This window comes from Trichinella spiralis (genome assembly GCF_000181795.1).
Source record: "Trichinella spiralis strain ISS 195 chromosome Unknown Scfld5, whole genome shotgun sequence".
Taxonomy (NCBI): Eukaryota; Metazoa; Nematoda; class Enoplea; order Trichinellida; family Trichinellidae; genus Trichinella; species Trichinella spiralis.
The window spans coordinates 1060239-1079352 of NW_003526944.1; the positions used below are offsets into that span (position 1 = coordinate 1060239).

Consider the following 19114-nt stretch of genomic DNA (forward strand, 5'->3'; position numbering starts at 1 on the left):
CACACACACACACACACATATATATATATATATATATATATATATATATATAAACAAAATTATTAGTATAATTTCAATGGATAGGTATTTTCCGGTGAATGTTGTTGTCTCGTTGACAGCTTTCCAATCAACATCTCTTCCACGACATACTATATAGTAGATTGGATAATTTAGCAAACAGTTCACAAATAAGGCATTTATTTCATTGGAAGTTGTAATTTCAGATACTCACTCCACTGTGAAAATTGTATGAAAATAACCAAAATAACACCAAACAACCATTCAACATTTAAATTCAATTCATAGAAATGTATATATTATTTGGATAAATCAAATGCTGATTGATAAATTGAACTTGTCAACGTCAGTGTCATCATAATTAGCACTGCCAAGTTTTCATGAAATTGTCACTAGCAGGTTGAATATTTTTCCTTTGAATCTCATCAAATTTCAGATATAACGCGTCTGCTGAAGCACTTTAAAAAATAACACGACTATTGATCCCACTGAGATAGCCTGATCTAGCATAGCACGTCATTTTCACTGTCATCTATTTGCGTATTGAATCAGTTGATAAAATTTTCATTGCGCCCAATTCGTAAACAAGACGTATCCTTTCCTGGAGCTTCTCATGTGCCTAACTTTGACGAGATGAGAAAGTTTCCACAAATTACAGTTCAGTTGTGCAAAAACGTCTCAGATAGATTAAATCTACTGCTGAAGAGCATCAAAATAATCTACTGCCGCTCGCTGATGCTGCTGGTTCCATGCCAAAATGTTCAGCCACGGGAGACGAATTGATTTTTCCACTAATTCAGCAAGCAAGCGTGCAAGCACAACGAATGCATCGCAAATTTGGCCAAACATAGCTAGCAGCTAATCGGTGATCTAGCTGCTGCTGATCATGAGACAGACATGCACAAGTATTTTATAAAGGAAAATTATATTATATTATATTATATTATATTATATTGCAGCAAAGGTCTCTTCTATCTTCTCTATTTCTCTCCCATCCCCACCTGAGATGAAACATTTTCATCTTGACGATAATTGCAAAAATACTATTTATGCGATATTGAAAAATGAAATATTTTTTGAACATTTGAGAAAAAATGTGATCTACATCAATTTTCTTTGCGGAATTTGTCAATAGCATTATAATTTATAAAAAAACCTGAGTTGTCTTTTTCCCCTATATTATTATGGTTAGATATATTGCCTTGTCACAGAAGAAGGACGCTGTTCCAATTTGTCAAGTAATAAAGATTTCCTTTCACGAAAACATTGAGTAGTTATCAATTATCATATAAAGGTCAACAATGTAAGAAAATAATATCCAGTAAAACAATCATCTGCTGTTGAATTCAATTTAGTTTTTCGTCTAAAATTCTAAAATTGAAAAAGCTATAAAAGTATAATTTGGTGGCAAACTAAATTCTGAAAACTACTAGCTCGTCCAAACTGTTTTCGTCCAATTCATTTAGTGTCTGTATGAAGCTAATTCAATAAATTAGCTGAAATAGTACTTCTCTTCTTTGTTTATTTTTTTCAAAATTTATTTCCAAATTTCAAATACTTCTTCTACATACACATACATACATGTATATATATATATATATATATATATATATATTGAATTTCTTGTTATTCTCATTCTTCTATATGTAGATGTATATTATGCATAAGTAGAATATATCATCGTTTCAGTTAAATTTATCATTGTACTGTTGGCTCTGCTATCCTCTGCCTTTTTCTGTTGGCAAAAGATTGATTAAAAGATTGGTTTTTTCTTCATCGTCCCAAATGAAATTGAATTGTGATAGTTAGTTAGTTAATTTTTGTTTGGCTGATGAATAATTTCAACTGAGAATGACGAACAAAAAAAATACATAAAAAAGATTCCTCTTTCGTCACAATTTCACAACATATGTATTTGATATCAGTCCTTTGTATTTTGTTTAAATCAGCGTCCAATCGATCGTTACCGACGCAACCACACTTTCCAACTTTATCCAATATTATTTGTAGTAGTCAGACTAAATTGAATGAGTTTCGATTGTTCGACGCTTGTTGTTACCCCTCCGTGCACTTTTAAAGCTATATTTCATCTAATCGAAATGTAAAAGCACCAAAAGATTCACTCCTGATCAGTACCGAGACGACCGATCCAGCTTCAACTAAATGCCAAAGGCTTTGACAGCAATTTCCCCCGTTCACTCCAGGCAGTCCTGCTTCAACCCTTCATCACAAGTTTCCATTTACCCAAACACGGAAGCCTACTATTCAAAATCTATTCAATCCTATCTTCATTCACACAATACCTACCCTGAAACACTAATTTCTCACCGCTTCGTCAACAAATCCTAACCTCTTTTAGCAATTTTAATATCATTTTGCACTCAGCATCTATGGAAAATCGTTCATATCTATTTTCAGAAACAAATAATTTTCCCATTAACTTTCAATCAAACAATGAAACTTACTGCAATAAAATTCATACTTTGAATTTCAATTGTATGAGAGGTAGTAATCGCTACTGTTTTGCTCTTCTCAAATTATCAAACAAACCAACAAACAACAACGCACAGTATACATACACAAACACAAATATACGTACAACCAGACAACGTACACCTATACAAGTTATAAATTTAAAAATCTTATTCAATTTCAGATATGGTACAAGCGGTGGCTACTGGTGACCTTTTCAGGTATATGGCGGAGGCCACCTTGTCCACTCTGGTGCCATTTAGTCGAATTAGCTTGCCCGCACATGTCAGTCAGACGCCGGTCTGATTATGCAGGGTTGCCTTCGTTTCGGTGCACCGGTAAGCATTCATGCATGTCCGTCAAGTACAACATTCGCATTGCCAGTATGTCATTTCACTCATACTTTTTTTATCACACATTTTTAATTCATGTACTGAAGTTATATGACATTTTTTAAATTGTTGTGCAATCTTTTTTGTTCGACACAAAGTTACATTATTAATTCCGATATTTTGCAGAATTACAAACATTTGAATTCTTAAAATTAGCCAACTGTACATTAGACCGTTCCTTCACATTTTCACGCAGTATAGCTCATTGCACGACTGGCTTTTCTCATGCCTTAGTCTAATTTTAGAATTAATTGATTTGTCAATATGTGAGAGTTTTAAAGCAACACAGGAAACATCATAATCTGAAAACGATAAGAAGCGAACATGTGCTGTTAATTCTTTTTGTTCCACATCATCTCAAACCATCCTAATTGAACTAATTTTAGTTAAGGAATTAAATTGAAAATTAAAATAACCAAATCCAATTAAAATAAAGAAGCAGTGTAATTTCAAATTTTCATTTTGAAAAATATTTGAAGGGAAAAATCTGCACAGCTATTTACCCTACCCTCTCTAATGTCTAAGGATTGATATTAGACAAAAAAATCATCTGTAAATAGTCAGGATATACAAATCTCGTTTTCTTACTGTATATTAAAACAATAATAGAAGCTGATCAAATTGCATGTAGGAAACTAAAACTCAATGACTGAAACTTAATGACTCTTCATTAGAACAGATAGTAGTCGTGTCACATTTTCAGATTTTGGGTTATTGATTTGGAAAGATGAGCGTCAAAAGAGACTAATGAACAGAAAATAAATCGCGAGCTATGTATGTTAAGAAATCAGAATCCAATTCCCGTTACTTTACCTGCTCATCATTTAAGAAATACTGTATATAATGAGCTTCGGTGAAAAAATTACAACCAATTATCAAGCTGATCTTAGGCATTGCTGAAAAGCTTATCTAACTAAGCTCATTTCACAAGAAGTAAGCACGCGTGATGAAAACAAAAGGAATTAAGTGATCATATTTCCCAGTTCAAATCTGCGTTAAGATTTGCAATTTTTTCTCATTCCACAAGACTGAATAATAAAGAAAATAATTACCTATTGTTTCAGTGCTAATTATTACGTTTCGGAATATCAGCCCACAATATATAAATAGTTATTCAAGATCACTTACCACCAAATAAAATAAGCTGTTCGATGAGTTTCTATGACGCAGTACGACGCCCTTTGACGATTTCACCAAGGTAGGTTAATACGGGAAGCAGTTCCAGTTACGCCTGTCACCAGGTGATACGTTTGACGTTCAAATTGTGTAAATGAGTCAGTCGATGACTTTAATCTAAAAAACAAAAATAAATAAACATAAACTGTAAAAGCTGTTTAAACTTCAAACTGTCAAAATACACAAAATAGCCGGCTTAGTCTGAAAGCAAATTTTTTCATTCGCCTTTAGCATTAATTAATTAAGTTGTTTCATTTTTCCCACTAACATATTAATTCAGTAAAATATTCAATTAGCTTGCATTTCTTAAAAATGTTCCATTCTCGAAAGTTGAAACAGCAATATTATTTAGCGAAATAACTTTTAGAATTCCAAGACATTCATGATTTCCTTATGATGATATGAAATGATAGTTTTGCATTAATTTCAAAAACGGTAGCGAAACTTCGATATGATGCATAAATGGGATATAATTATTATCTCAAAATACTAGTAAAATGCCAAGGAAAAATACAAGTATACAGAAGATGAGAGTACGGCAAGAATCAATAAAGCAGTGTAAGATAAGATGAATTTTTCCTTCTGCCCAAGGGCAGTTCAACTTTGTGCAGCATGATGCAAAAGTGATTAACGGTAAGCTTTTCAGCGTGCCATTATCAAAAACGTTAGTGTCCATTTCTGAGAATCAATTTAAAAAGTCACTTTAAAAAATACATCAGTCTAATGCATGAAATCTACTTTCAGAAATAAAAAAGATGAAAAATAAATCTCTGAATCCTTTTTCACTTCATAGCAAAACCACACACAGTCATCGCCATCTAGATAGAATACTAGAATTTTTATCAATAATAATTTCAGCAAGAATAGCGTTTTAAAAATATTTATATTGAAAAGATGTTCAGTTAATGAATTTGAAGAGGAAACAAATAAAAACTAAAAACTCATTATTCGATAAATAAACTTGAAAATCATTTTGAAACGGTAAGTTCGGAGCACGATAGCATTGAAAGTACATATGAAAGTCGCATATCGATAGGCAATTTCATCAGATTTTCTGAATTTCAAAAAAAAACTATAAATAACCAGACGCTACCATCTAAATGTGCCTAATAGATGGCCAAAAAAATATTTTCAGTTAGTATTTCTATAATTAAACCTATTTTAAATTTCAATTAAAAAATAACCAAACGTATACTAAATGGTGGAAACGAAAAATATTAATAATCACATTTCACTTTTGTATTTCAGTTAAGTCAAATATAATAATAACATTGAAATAATTCATAGGTTGAATTTCAATCACATATACCGATGAGAGATTAAATTTAGTCGTGCAGTCGTTATTAGTATTAAACATCTTCGAATCCCAATCCAATGAAGTCATGTAGAAATAAATCTTCAGCTCTGATTCTCACCAAGGTTTTTCAAGTGAAAAAGATTCTATTAATATATGAGCTAGGTGCTGTATGTACATTTATCAGCAAACAAGAGAGTGATCGGTGTGATTTTGTAGCGCACAATGCTGAAATGAAGCGCTTTCGGAATTTGCATGCATTTCGTAAAAATTACATCAGGTAGAATTTCACTTTCACTTCTAGATCCCATCTCAGCGGCAAAATTGGACGATGAATCAAATTCAGACTGTATTAATCCGTGCGATGTGATCGCCGATTGGCCGGGCATTCCTTCGTCGTCTTTTTGCAACAATCGCAAAACACTGCATCCCATGACATTACTGTCAAGAGAACAGTCGGCTGGCAAAGAGACGACGCCATCTTCGGGTGTGAGGAACAAAAGCAATTTGCTGACAATGTTGATAGCCATTCTCTGCACCCAAGTGCTCAAAGAGGCGATGGCACAGCGTCTACTGTCGACGCCCACCGATGAAATACACTTGATTGGAGTCGGTTGATTACGTTCAAGTTAGTAGATTTAATTTTAAAGACTCATGCAGAAGAAAAACGAAATGTTAACAAAAAAGGAATAATAATAATTATTATTATTAAAAAATGGGGGAGCCCCGTGGTCCGTTGCCGAGCGGAAGATCGAGCTATTGCATGCAGATTTCACTTTGAAATTTGTCAAAGATGTCTCTCTGGTTCACTTTTTTTCACAGTTTTAAACAATTGTTACTATTTCAAAAGCTGAAAAACTGCCACATTTCGAACAAGGGATTATTGTTCGTCCAGTATTGTTCCAGTGCAGTCGACGCGCTGACTGGCGGATTGCTGGAAATTCGCTTTTCTTCTTTATGTTATTCAAAGTGAAAAAAACTAATAATCATAAGAAGAAAAATTAGAAGCATGTCGACGAATGTGCGACAATGTTTACGTCGACTGCCGTTCGAAAGTCCCATTTTCTTTTTATTGTTTTGTTCGTAGCCATTTGCTGTTTTTTACATTTGAACGATTAAATTGAGAAAAAAACAAATTTGCGAACACTTCAACAATTACAGTATTCTCATCAAAAAGCGCGTTAAATATAATTGAAATTACACGTAAAACGCACCTGAAGTGATAGCTTTCGCTATTCGACGGTAAAATGAATGAAAAGTGACGTTCAATACGAATGAATGTAAAAAATCACAACAACAAACAATGCCAACAGAGCAGTGAAAAATTGAATTTGAACTATCAAAAATAATATAATCATGTACAATCTTTTGAACATTACTGTAATTCTGGTTGAATATTCTAATTCCATTAAATTGAATAAATAATTTTTATTTCTAACATATTTGTATATAAAAAATAATATACATTTTTATATATTATACTTTTTAAGAATTAAAATTTACACAATACTTACAGAATTACTTTTTTTGATTTTCATGTAATACTTTGTTGATTTTGCAGTCAACTGAAATTATCAAAACATTTTATTAATTATCACAAATTACAAAAATTGATAAATTGAATTTTTATGAATAAATATTATTTGAAAATTTTGAATATTATATTGACGAATAATGTTTTAAAACGACACAAATTGAAACGATGCGCTTGATATATTTTATTGTAGATCAATCTTCGTCTAGCATTATTTGATAAATGAAATTGGTAAACGCGGCTACCTGAGAATAGACGCCCGGATAACGCGGCATTGCACACTGAAAACCCCATGAAACAATACCTTGCAAAATCCATCTTTTGTGATCTTCAGAACACACCAAAGGACCTCCGGAATCGCCCTGAACAATTGTTGAACTATTCGTAAGCATTATTCTTTTTCAAAAATCGAGTATGCATTTACTTGACACGAATCTCTTCCGCCTTCCAAATAGCCAGCGCAGATTTCTTCCGCTGTAATTGATTTATTGTAATATTGTTCAGCATTGCAAATTTCACGCTTTATAACGGGCAACACTGCCTGATGCAGAACACCAGCGCGTCCAGTTCCTAAAAAAATATGCAAAGCAAACATGCAGCGTCGAAGTGAATCAAATCAAAATCAATTTACCTAACGTTTTCCCCCATCCAACGGCTACGCAGGGTGTTTCTGGCAACAGTTTTTCATTACTATCAGGCAGACAAGCGACATTTATATTATTTACAAAAGGAGTCGGTACGTCTTGTTCCAACTTCAGCAGAGCAATATCATGCAACACTGGATTAAAACTATGCTCAGGAATGTAGTAGACGTTTGAAACGTCCATTACCACGCCAGTATTGCTCGCCAAGTCATGAGCACCGAGTCGTACAACAAGATCTTCTGGATTTGCGCTAAAGCGAAAAAAAACGACAACAATACTTACAGTATCAAAATGTAATTAATTCTTCAAACCCAATGACACAATGCTTTGCTGTCAGCAACCATCTTGTAGATATTAATGTAGCTCCGCAGAAATGCTTATTTGAAAACTTTGCCTGAAGACTGGCAATCCAAGGCCAACTTCCCGGTCTCGCCTGAGTACCGTTCACAATGCGCAAATATGCCATTTTTGGCTTATTTTCTACTGTTGGCGGTATATTCTGCACACCACATTGTGCTTTAGCTGAAACATTATCACACACTTTCACGGACTATTTGAAAATAAAAACTGTAACGTAAAATTTCTTTTTTTCGAATGTCGTTTTACAGTATAGAACATTATTAGATCTGAAATAAATTAACCCTACGATAAGCGAAACAAACATCATTCAATTATATCATGATATATAAAGTTAGTTTAAAATTTTCAAAAAATCTTAATTAATTAATTAATTGATGCTCAAGTTCAATTTTGGTATACTGCAATAATGAAATTAAAATTTTAACTTTAATCCTTTGAAAATTAGTTAGTTGAACAATTGTAAAAGTTTTAAAAATTGTGAATTACTCACTCCTGCAAAGTGATAATTTTTCATCGCTGGCATCTTCACAGTCCACTTGTTCGTCGCATATTTGTGATTTTTCGATACACTTTCCACCATTTGGACATTTGATCTGATTTGCATAGCAAAACTCTGCCCAAATAGTCCAGTTGAATAAATACAATGTGTACAAAGTGAAATGTCGACTTACGTTCATCAGTGATCAAATTGATTTCAATGGAAACTGCTTCACCTTCGGTGTTGAACGATTCAACAAATTCAACGTTCAAAACTTTTCCATCAAACTGTTCAACATGAGTTGATGGAGTTCGACCGGAAATTTGACGCTGCGTACCAATTTCGTTTTGAATTTTAATAAATTGACCAACAGGTAGGGTGTTGAACTGTGGGAATCGCACTTGGAAGAAGCAATTATTTTGGTATAATTCATTGTAAATTGTCCAATTGCAATGTAACTGTGGTGGAAATTTATCTGGCCAATTCGGTGTTCTCAGCGTCAGTGATGATGAGAGATTTTCCAAGTGGAACGTTTCCGTACACTGTGAATTGTCGAAAATTGGTTCCACTGGTGCACAGCTAAGTCTGAGGGAAAAAGCTTGCGGTCGTTGACCATAAACGTTGCTATACCAAAGTGTGAAATTGAACGGTACTTCTTCGCCAATTATCAAATCCACAAAAGGCACCGGCTTGCAGCTGGTCACGAGATGCATATTGGAACGAGTCTTCAAGCGAAATACATCTACACAATATTGTGAAAATTCTGAAAAAGAAGAAGAAGTGAACAAACTGTCCACGTGAAGCTGTACTATTTTAGATTTGGAATGCACATTCCAAGTACAGTTGGGGCTTGTCATCGTTTGATAATAATTTGGTGACATGATCTGCACCACTTGTCCAAGTTCTAATTCAATATTTCCTCCACAACTGCTGTAAATGGTATTCAAATCGAATTGCTTTCCACAAATGATGCTTGCTAATAACAATTGCTAAAAGTGGAAAAATTGATATATTTAATTTCAGGAAAAACAATATGAAAATTATTACAATAATTAATTTACTGAAAAGCATTGTTGTTGTTGTTGATTTCAGCGCGTTGTTCAACTGTTTTCCCAAAATTTGATTGTACCGTATAAGAGATTTATTACCATTTTACATTTTGTTTACTTTGCTAAATCTTGGCACTGCTTTGAGTCACTGAAATGATAAGCAAATCAGGGCACAAATGATAACAAACAAAACAATCAATGATAATGATTCGTTTGGAAAAGTAGAGCAGAAAAATTAAAATTGTAATTAAAAAAATGGAAATATAATATTTTTAAAAAAGAAAAATGAACAATTTATTGTTCAAAATTGTTTATTGCTTGATAAAAATGTCCATCTCGAAGTTGTGGATCAACCAACCAATCGACGAAGTGCATTTCCAAAATTGAAAAGCAAAATTACGAACAACTGTCAGAAAAAAGTATGAACATCTCGCATAATGGTTCTGCCAGATCGTTGAGCACATGATCAATAAAAGGCTCTACTTCGGGTGTGACAGACCAGCCAACGCACGAGGAAAGCTGCTCGTTGAATTTGCTGAATTTCAAAGCACCACAAGCAAGCTGACTCAACGACATTCGATTAAAATGGACATTTTCTTGGCAAGGGCTCTCAACGCTGAAAAAATGGACGAAAGACAAAACATCCGTAATAATCCCCACAAAATATACTCATTTATAATAATAATAATAATAATAGAGAAGACAATTTACCTGGAAAAACATTCATATTTCATTTTGCATATGGACTGTTGAATTTTTTGCCTTTCTTCTTCGTCACTTTTTTCCAACATTTCAATACAGTCAACCGCCGCTCGACGTTGCTCTTCCGTACACAACGATTCATCCTCCAACGCTGTATTGATATGAATAATTTCGGATCTAAAATTTAGAGCAAAAAAAAAACAAAAAACAATTTCAAATTCAAATTTTCCATTTCTACACCAAACAATTGATTCAAATCAATAATTTTACATTCGTGCATTTGTTATTGGATTACGGTCAGTGAGTTGAATCTTTTTTACAGTATCATAATTCAAACCGATAATGCCCATATTTTTGGTCACGTAATCCAAAGCTGCGCTGACCATTTGGTGACTAGTTTCAATGAAACAATTTAACACGTGCGTAAAATTCTCCGCATCCGGACCTGATATGCTCACCAAATGTGTATTGATTGACAAATCAGGATGTCTACATCCAGAGCTGAAGTGAAAAATTATAAATAAATTGAAATGATCATCAAAGTTAATTAAATCTTGCCTTGTTAAACAGTTCAACGCTTTTTCTGTATTGTTGTCCGTTTTGGTCAAGCTGACCAAAAGTGGATCCAATTCGGCCAAATAGCAACGAAAATACGAAGCTGTAGAATTGTGACAATTGCCATCGTTGACTAATAAATTTTGAGAAGACGAAATAATTTCAAAAGTGAAAAAAAAGAAATACACAAAGTAGAATTTCCACCGTTGGAACATTTCACAAAAATTGCTAACACTGGATAAAAATTTTTTGTCAATCGATACAACTGAATCTCAATTTGACCTGAATAAAAAAAGGGTAAAGGAAATTTTGAAATTTCAAATCCACAGAGAGAATAACGTAGTGAACAGAAAAAAATAAAATATAAAATATAATTCGTACTTCCGTCATAATATCAAATTCATTTTTCCTTTTTTATTCACTTAAAATGTGACCTTCAAAAAATGATGCGCACTTTTTCAAGGTAAACAATTCATACAAAATAGATTATACCTTTTGTAGAGTAATTGGTTTGAATTACTGTAACGTTTACAACATTACAGTTTACAAAAGAGTGAAAAATTGTTTTGAAATTTTCAAAAAGTATTTGAATAATTTGTTGAATTGCTTTTAAAATCACTTCCAATCGACTTTTATTATGCTTATTTGACAATGCTTGTTTTCAAGCTTCATTGTCAAATTTATTGGCGAAGATCATTTTATGAAAAAAAGAAGTTTTTTTTTCTTTTTTTCATCATCATTATTGTTCACACATTGACGTTCTTCTAAATGGATAAATGGAATAAAAATTAGTCACCAATGTTGTTGAGCATTGAAGCAAATAAAATGGCATCGGAAAAACCAAGTATTCATTCATTCATTTGAAGCATTTCTCATTGCTCGATCATATTTTTTGCTTGTTCGAGTGCAAGTATTGTGCCATTAACATTGATTTGATGAAAAAATTGGAATTTTTTTTCTTATTTTCAAGCATTGATGCGTCTGTGATCAATTAGCGAGAGAAAATAGTATATTTCAGTTTGAATATATTGGGTTGCATAGAAAAGGGGGATTATTACGATTGTTCATTTTTGTTTCGTTAATTTGTTTTGTTTTTTTTTGTTATCCTATCAAATATGCTACTACAAACGCGAAAAGCCGTGTTTGCGTTTCGCTTTCATCGATCAAAGCCGCCTATATAACAAAAGTCACCGGCTCAGTGTTTCAAATAAGAACTGATCAATTAAAGTCAACTCATTGCTAACATTCCTGCTGCTTGAAGGAGCGGCAATGTTTAAAAATTTGAAGAATTTCCATTTTACTAATATATTTCTCAACTAATGTTCACACACACACAAAGAGAGAGAGAGAGAGAGAAAATTGGGTAGGTATGATGAAAGGAAGAGGTTGAAGAAGAAGTAAAAGTAGTACTAGTAATAGTAGAATAATAAGAAGAAGAAGAAGGGTGCCGCATAATCATTAGCTATAATCTGTCATTAATCTTTGTTCTCGAAGCTCAATTGAACAAACACATCCCATCACACGGACAAATAAATGATCGCTTTTTTCTCTCTCTCTGCATTTTCCAATTCTTGCTCACTGCTTCTTATCGACGACAATTCTCAAGCAACAGTTCCTCCATTTCATTAAAGCTTATTATTATAATTCCATTTCTCTCCTATTCCAATGGCAGACATGGATGCACATGGTATATATTTATATTCTACCTCTTCTAAACATCATTTTGTTCAATTTAAACCAAACTCAACAATTTCAAGTATGAATTTTATCAAACTTCTTCCCAGGCCGTATTGAAATATTTGAAATGCTCAAAATCCATTCTTCGCTTACGCCCCGACATATCAAGCGTGTGATATCGTTTTATACAATCGATCGCGAAATCTTTGATTGATTTATTTTAATATTGAAATCTTGTGAAAAGTTTCAATTATTTGTTCCATTTTTTTTATTTTAAAATTATTTTCTCAACAACTGCTGAAGTTTGTCGTTTTCGAAAAATTTTCCGCTCAACAATATGCAAATCATCATTTATCACAAAGCAGTGTTTGTTTTCTTCTTCGAGCAAAATTATTTGCGTCGTGTTTGCAATTTCGAACAGCACATGTTGCATTCTTTCAAATTTTGCTGACAATCGTCATTCCATCAACAAATCTGCTCATTTACATACATAACTGATTGATTCATTTTTCAAATATGCAAATTTAAAACATCTTTTACCATAGTTGAACAAATATCACATGAATATACATAAAAATATAAATGGATAGAGCATTATGAGCAAAGTGATGACGTCGTATAAGGACGGATTAAAAAAAATAATAATCGTTCGAAAAAGCTTCTGATTATGCGAAAGACGAAAAAAAACAGCTCAACTGGATACAAGCTGAAAAAAAAGCCAATTTCTGAGAATGCAATTGGTTTTTGTCGTACGAAAATTGCATCGATGCAATGTCAGATGTAGAGATGTATGTATGTAAAAATTTATATATGCAATTGAATAACTTGTTGAACAATAATGAACAGGGCGGCAAAGAAGAATGAAAAGAGGTGGAGGAGGCGATTTGAAGAAAATGACGTTTTGATTTCATTGTGGCAAAAGTGATAACGCGCCTGCCGGCGACTAATAACTAATTCTTTCTTACGTTTGGCGCATCCAACATCACCCACCACCACTCACTCACTCACTCACTGATAATAAATAATCATCATCATCAGCATTTCAGCTTTCAATCGTGCAATTTTTGCTTTTTGCTTTTCAAACATGCAATCAAATGATTGTGCAAAGCAAATGCTCGATTGAGTTTTATAATTGCATGCGTATTACTATTATTATTGAATAATAAAATTAATTAATTTTGTTTATTTATTTGTTAAACGTGTGAAATGTTGTTACCAAAACGATTCAGCATCAGATTTGCGCATCAGTTTTAGTTTAGCTTTGGAAAATGAGTCCAGGAGTGGGGGGGGGGTGGGAAATCGATCCGTGGCCGTTTGCCAGCCAGGCGTATTTCAAACAAAACAGCTTCTTCAGTCCATTCCAATCAACTGAATCGTTCCTTTTGCACGCCACAAATTAGTTAAGAAGCAACCCAAAGACAATACGCCTCTGTCTGTCTGTCTGTTTGTCTGTCTGTCTGTCTGTCTCCCTCTCTCTATCTCTCTTTGTGTGTGTGCTTCATTTTATAATAAATCGCTTCTTGAAAATCTTTTCAACACACAGCCAACCTGCTCACTACATACAAACAAGCCTGTTGAATACAGTTGATTGACCACAAGCACGTTTCAGGAGATTCTATGCGCTTCGATGGAACCACCGGTCTACGTATCTCCTTGGTAGCTTTGTTCAGAGTGTTGTGCTTCAACGCCGGTACCGCGGCACCAATCAGAGAATCCATGACTTGGACGTCGAAATCGTATCCAGATCTGACCAGTAAAAGTAGCCAATGCGGCGAGCACATTCCCAGACATACGTTCCTATGCGATCCGGATCATTTGCTCACCAAGGAGGACGGTAAGTGTTCATTTGAAATCAATCAATTCATCAAATTATAACGACTATTAAAACAGAACGTAAAATTGTTGTCACACTTGGACAGTGGAAAATAATTTTTCTCACTACACAGGATTTGAGATGGAAATTTTGAAAGCAAATTATAATAATAAAAAGTTTGCAACTTACCAACAAATGGAAAGAAAATTGTGTTCTCAGTTATCATGATTTTCTATAATGACCAACATCGGTTGTTTTCAATTTTTTGTGGATTTTTCCTTTTTCAGCACAGAATATCAACAGGCGATTGTATGAACTGGCGGTCAGTACGCCTTGCCAATGTCAACGACGTAGCCAGTGTGTGACCATTGGTCCGAATGGGAATCAACTTTACGTTGGTTTTGTTACCGCGGTCGCGATGGTTCGCAAAATAGCACTTTCCTCAAACGATCCAATCGACAGGCACGATCAACAACCACCAATAATAAATAAATAAATAATAATAAATTTCAGTCAAATTTCAACAGTCGCCGAACGGTTCGCTCGTGCTGTACGAAACCGATGGGCTCTCGGGGATTGTGACAATTCGGCTTTGATCTTAATTTGGGAAAGTCAAAGCATTGTAATCCTTTTTTTTTAGTTTTTTTTTCCAACCACAACCAACGTCCCCCGATTCGATCGATTTACAATATGCAAATTTCAGCTTCACATTTCGCCGGACAGGATTACGAAGCTTTACGTGACAGAAAGAGAAATTGAACAAATTCAAGCGCATTTGGGCGATTTGATACGCCGACGTGCTTATCGCAAAGCGTTGGAATTGATCCTGGATACGCTGAGGATGGAATACAGCGGTGCACCGGAAGAGCACGTCGACACAGGCACGTTATCATTGATTGTTTCCATAGCTGTGGCCGCCATTTTAGTCATCATCATCACAGGTTAATAATAATAGTATAAAATTAGTAACAAACAAATAAATAAATAAACATTTTTACAACAGGTTGCGTTTGCGCGTTTCGTTGTTGCGGCAATTTGCGGCCGCATCTAGATCAACATTCTCGAGAAGCTTTACAAAGTCAACAACAACAACAACAACAACAACAACAACAACAGCCAACTGAAACGCTCAAGCGACATTTGCAAGCAAGAGGATTTGCTTTCAACCAGTCGCCAATAATAAACAGGTCTCCAAAACCGTTGCAATCCGTCGACGGTCGTTTTCTGCCATCGGCCAGGGCAAGTCCGAATTTTGTCACCAAATTTTATCCACCAATGGATCACAGCATTGTCTGAAGCAGCTTTTGGAAATTTCACAATTTATGTTGTTGTCGTTGTTGTTCTTCTCGTTGCTGTTGTTATTGCTGCTACTGCAGCAGTATTTTCTCATCTTTCCATTCGACTGACTGTCTATGAATTAACCAAACGACCGAAAAATTTTCCATTCACGTCACTTTTTTTTCTCTCCAAACCCCAAGAACATTCATTTTTTTTCTTTCATCTTTTTTTTAAACTTCAACTCTACCTGCTCATCATTTTTTTCTTCTGTAATTGACTGACAATGACGAATAAAATGACCAATCACTTTGCGCACCAAACCAAACACAGTTTTTGTTCGACTTTTCTCGTCTCTGAAAATAATATAAAATTATTTTAAAACAACAACAAAAAAATAAATCAATTTCAATTTTATTCATTCATGTTCGACTTATTCGCGAACATCGTAATTTTGCATGGATTTGGACAATAAAAACCAACGATCAAAAGCGCCAATGTCAACTATACGATCTTGCCATTTTGTCCACTTGTCCAGCGAATTCTGAACCGAATAGAGATCACATCCGTCCAGAGATTCTTTTTCCAACAATACGGTGAAAAAGATGCAGTTGACCGCATGGATTGCTTGTTGATTGAACAAAATGGACAATTTATCGACATGGGCTTGCGATCGTTCGTTTCGCATCAAATCCGCAAGCTGCAACAGTTGAAGCCGACACTGCGTCACCGTTGACAAAAAATCTTGGTAAGTCGGATTGCACGCATAAGCTGTGTAAAAAAAGCACAAACTTATGCCACCGAGAACAAATTTCCAAGGCTTTTCTTCAAGTTCAACAATTACATCTTTCGCCACTGCCTTGTAATCGGTTAAAACGGTAGTGAGATAAGTTTTCAACTGTGACCAACCCAATCGAATTAGCTTCGACATTTTTCAAGTTCTGTTTCAAAAAGGAAAATTAATATTTCAAAAGCATTGAATACAGAAAAAAATAGAGAACAATAAATAGATCAATTTTCAAAAGTATCACAATTTTCCAATTTATCAAAGAAACACACTGTTTATTTGATTTATTTCTTCACACTTTTCTAATAATGGATTATTCCGTTTTCAATGAACGCTTATTGCCCCAATACAACTGTATCTGTAGACAGATGAATAAATTCATCAAAGTTGACATCATGTACTGTGCAATAATCATATTGTCGCCGGTTTCTTTAATTGAAGTAAAAATTCGAGCCAAACTACCCAAAAACAATAATATATAAGTCACTGCTGACAGCTGTCCGGTACTTTTATGAATATAATTGTCGAAAGCTTGAGTTGCCTAAAAAATATACAACTATGTTGTACCACAACTGACAATCACATATATATAGTTCATGCATAAAAACGTAAATAATATTCACTTACTCTGGCTATAAACATTATAACAATCGTCATCATTTGCACTGAATCCAACACGTTTTCCCAAACAGAGCCATTATAAACGTGATAACAACAAAATCCATAGAGGGAAGATACTACAGTCAATGCAATGAAACGTTTATAATAATATAATACCAAAAAAATAATTATAAACGTCTGCAGAGACAGAAAAAGTGATTCGCCCCAAGCACTAAAATAAATCGATTATACCAAATTAAAAAAGATTACAACATGATTGATGACTACCTGAAATGATAATTTTTATTAATACTATAAGCTACGGCAGCCGTATAGCACAGCAATTCCAAAAGTTGACTGAAAACTGACACACCTGCTCCAGATCGAGCAAAAACTATATTCAAAATTTGAGGTACTTTCACTAAATCAATAACAAAAAAAATTAAACGTGAAAATATTAAATAACATTAATCATGAATTAAATTCAAATTAATTGCTCAGCTGTTGTGAACGATTCACAAAACATAGCATAAATAAATTAACCGCTTCCCCATATTAAATGAATATCTTACCCAAAGAAGCCCCTGCAACAATTCCAACTCCTAAAAGTCGGCTGCAAACCAGAGACACGCATTCGGCTAAATTGAATCAAAATTTGACATCAAAGTTGTTTCAAAGCAGTACAACTTACAATTGAAAATATTGAAGTTCAAAATCAATTCTTCAAAGCAATCTTTTGGAAAGAGAAAAATGATTATGCTATGAAAAAATTCTACCAACATTGTAAAGAATCTGAAACAAACAAGAATATTCATTATAACTGTAGTTTGAAACTGTAAAATGAAATAAATAAAACGCAAATTAACAAACGCTAAGAAGATTTTTTTACAAATTTCAGTTTAACACACTACACATTTTAAACTGAGATGCAGATATAGATGGTCAAAGAGAATTGTTGATGAAAAGTCAGAGTTAAATGCAACACTATCAAACATAATCTAGATGTGAAACATAAAATCGAGTAACAAATTACCTCTTGGAAGTTCTTCTCGTTTCTCAAATTATGAAACTGTATAACAAAATTACAAAGCAGAAATTATTAAATATCGCTTCACAGAATATAAAATATATTGCAAAAATAAATATAAATAATCAGAGAGAACAAAACGTATATATTTATGTGCAAAATTTGGTTCATAAATTATCAATGACTAGCTGATACAATTTGTACTTACTGTAATTTTATATTCAGGTTCCAGATTTCTTAGTGAAATTACTGTAATGACAAATGTGAGTATTAAACTCCCATGCTAAATAAATTTTATTTCAGATTTAAAAGATGAAAAACTGTTCTCCAGCAAGACTGAAAACTTATGGATAAACGATGAAAAACAGTTTAAAATGAGCAATTTAGCAAATTCACCATATCCAACCAACATGTTTCATTAATATACAGTTAAGGGTTTATTGATTAAAACACTTTCTTGAAATTTAAATTCTTACACTAGTTTTTCCATTGTAAAAGAATCAAGTGATTTTTGTGAAAGTGAAGTGAGAGTTTCCATCTAATATTCTAAATGTCGCATTAATTTTTTGGTATCTACTTATTATTTTCTTGTTTTTACCTTAAATTCATTTTTCAATGTTATAATTTTCCAGCAGACAACTTAAATATAAATATAAATTGGACAAAACTTATTTCACATTACAGTGAATCTTTTAATAAGTGGTAAAATTTGTTCATGTTCTCCTGAAATTCATATGTAGCGCCCTTTCTCTCCTTCTTATTAACGTCATCAAAATGAGTCATAGTGGGAAGAGTTAAACGTTTATTTCTCAACAAGCACAGCACACCGACACCGATCAAAATAAACACTAACTGATCTTATTTACTCACTGCGAATTCTCACTTCCGCCTTCCTTGTCCGATCTGCTTCTAGCCAATCAGTGTTCCGCAGAGTCTCTTCCTTGTCGATAGGTGGCGCCTCGGCTTGTGGTCTATAATGATTTACCCGTAATAATAATTATGACTATTGTGTGATTTCTTTACGTCTAATTATTTGTGACAAGTTACACATATTTTCCATAATTGGAATATGTAGAATTAATGAAATTAATGTTTGCATTTAACAAAAAAAGTCAAGTTGCATTTTAAAGTTATCATAATTTTAAACTTTAAACACTTTAAAGTGAAAGCATAGTTTAAAGATAGTAATGTCAACGACATTTATTTTGTAGCAAGGTTTTATTGCATAGTGTTGTCGTCTCCTTAAAAACTGCAAACGAAT

The 19114-nt window shown here is 33.5% G+C and overlaps 5 protein-coding genes across 5 annotated transcripts; 2 read left to right on the plus strand and 3 right to left on the minus strand.

Moving 5' to 3' along the window:
- Window positions 1–5585: 5585 nt before the first annotated feature.
- On the plus strand, window positions 5586–6031 carry Tsp_03913 (hypothetical protein). Its single transcript, XM_003374675.1, has 3 exons — window positions 5586–5616; window positions 5657–5965; window positions 6003–6031. The coding sequence occupies exons 1-3, from the start codon at window positions 5586–5588 to the stop codon at window positions 6029–6031; spliced, it is 369 nt and encodes a 122-aa protein (XP_003374723.1).
- A 1049-nt stretch (window positions 6032–7080) lies between these two features.
- Window positions 7081–10505, minus strand: Tsp_03914 (plasminogen). Its single transcript, XM_003374676.1, has 10 exons — window positions 10390–10505; window positions 10129–10296; window positions 9845–10033; window positions 9159–9298; window positions 8562–9131; window positions 8381–8503; window positions 7842–8052; window positions 7518–7780; window positions 7311–7456; window positions 7081–7248 (listed from the first exon to the last, which is right to left on the minus strand). The coding sequence occupies exons 1-10, from the start codon at window positions 10503–10505 to the stop codon at window positions 7081–7083; spliced, it is 2094 nt and encodes a 697-aa protein (XP_003374724.1).
- A 3463-nt stretch (window positions 10506–13968) lies between these two features.
- Window positions 13969–15110, plus strand: Tsp_03915 (hypothetical protein). The gene is made up of 3 exons (XM_003374677.1): window positions 13969–14185; window positions 14452–14585; window positions 14868–15110. Exons 1-3 carry the CDS (start codon window positions 13969–13971, stop codon window positions 15108–15110), a joined length of 594 nt encoding a protein of 197 aa, XP_003374725.1.
- Window positions 15111–15872: 762 nt separating this feature from the next.
- On the minus strand, window positions 15873–16370 carry Tsp_03916 (collagen alpha-2(IV) chain). Its single transcript, XM_003374678.1, has one exon. The coding sequence runs from the start codon at window positions 16368–16370 to the stop codon at window positions 15873–15875; it is 498 nt and encodes a 165-aa protein (XP_003374726.1).
- A 169-nt stretch (window positions 16371–16539) lies between these two features.
- Tsp_03917 (mannose-P-dolichol utilization defect 1 protein) lies at window positions 16540–19053 on the minus strand. Its single transcript, XM_003374679.1, has 10 exons — window positions 19010–19053; window positions 18724–18824; window positions 18452–18492; window positions 18062–18136; window positions 17860–17881; window positions 17399–17464; window positions 17140–17247; window positions 17023–17058; window positions 16854–16963; window positions 16540–16767 (listed from the first exon to the last, which is right to left on the minus strand). The coding sequence occupies exons 1-10, from the start codon at window positions 19051–19053 to the stop codon at window positions 16540–16542; spliced, it is 831 nt and encodes a 276-aa protein (XP_003374727.1).
- Between the last annotated feature and the right edge of the window lie 61 nt (window positions 19054–19114).

Coding starts and splice junctions, on each gene's coding strand:
- Tsp_03913 (XM_003374675.1), top strand. CDS start 5,586: ATGAAGCGCTTTCGGAATTTGCATGCATTTC. Junction 5,617..5,656: donor TCGGAATTTGCATGCATTTC/GTAAAAATTACA, acceptor TTTCACTTCTAG/ATCCCATCTCAGCGGCAAAA. Junction 5,966..6,002: donor AATACACTTGATTGGAGTCG/GTTGATTACGTT, acceptor TTAATTTTAAAG/ACTCATGCAGAAGAAAAACG.
- Tsp_03914 (XM_003374676.1), bottom strand. CDS start 10,505: ATGGTCAGCGCAGCTTTGGATTACGTGACCAAAAATATGGGCATTATC. Junction 7,457..7,517: donor TGGATGGGGGAAAACGTTAG/GTAAATTGATTT, acceptor ATATTTTTTTAG/GAACTGGACGCGCTGGTGTT. Junction 7,249..7,310: donor GCGGAAGAGATTCGTGTCAA/GTAAATGCATAC, acceptor ACAATTGTTCAG/GGCGATTCCGGAGGTCCTTT.
- Tsp_03915 (XM_003374677.1), top strand. CDS start 13,969: ATGCGCTTCGATGGAACCACCGGTCTACGTATCTCCTTGGTAGCTTTG. Junction 14,186..14,451: donor TTTGCTCACCAAGGAGGACG/GTAAGTGTTCAT, acceptor TTCCTTTTTCAG/CACAGAATATCAACAGGCGA. Junction 14,586..14,867: donor TTGTTACCGCGGTCGCGATG/GTTCGCAAAATA, acceptor TGCAAATTTCAG/CTTCACATTTCGCCGGACAG.
- Tsp_03916 (XM_003374678.1), bottom strand. CDS start 16,370: ATGTCGAAGCTAATTCGATTGGGTTGGTCACAGTTGAAAACTTATCTC.
- Tsp_03917 (XM_003374679.1), bottom strand. CDS start 19,053: ATGTCGTTGACATTACTATCTTTAAACTATGCTTTCACTTTAAA. Junction 18,825..19,009: donor AACTATGCTTTCACTTTAAA/GTGTTTAAAGTT, acceptor AAATCATTATAG/ACCACAAGCCGAGGCGCCAC. Junction 18,137..18,451: donor CATTGAAAAATGAATTTAAG/GTAAAAACAAGA, acceptor AAATTTATTTAG/CATGGGAGTTTAATACTCAC.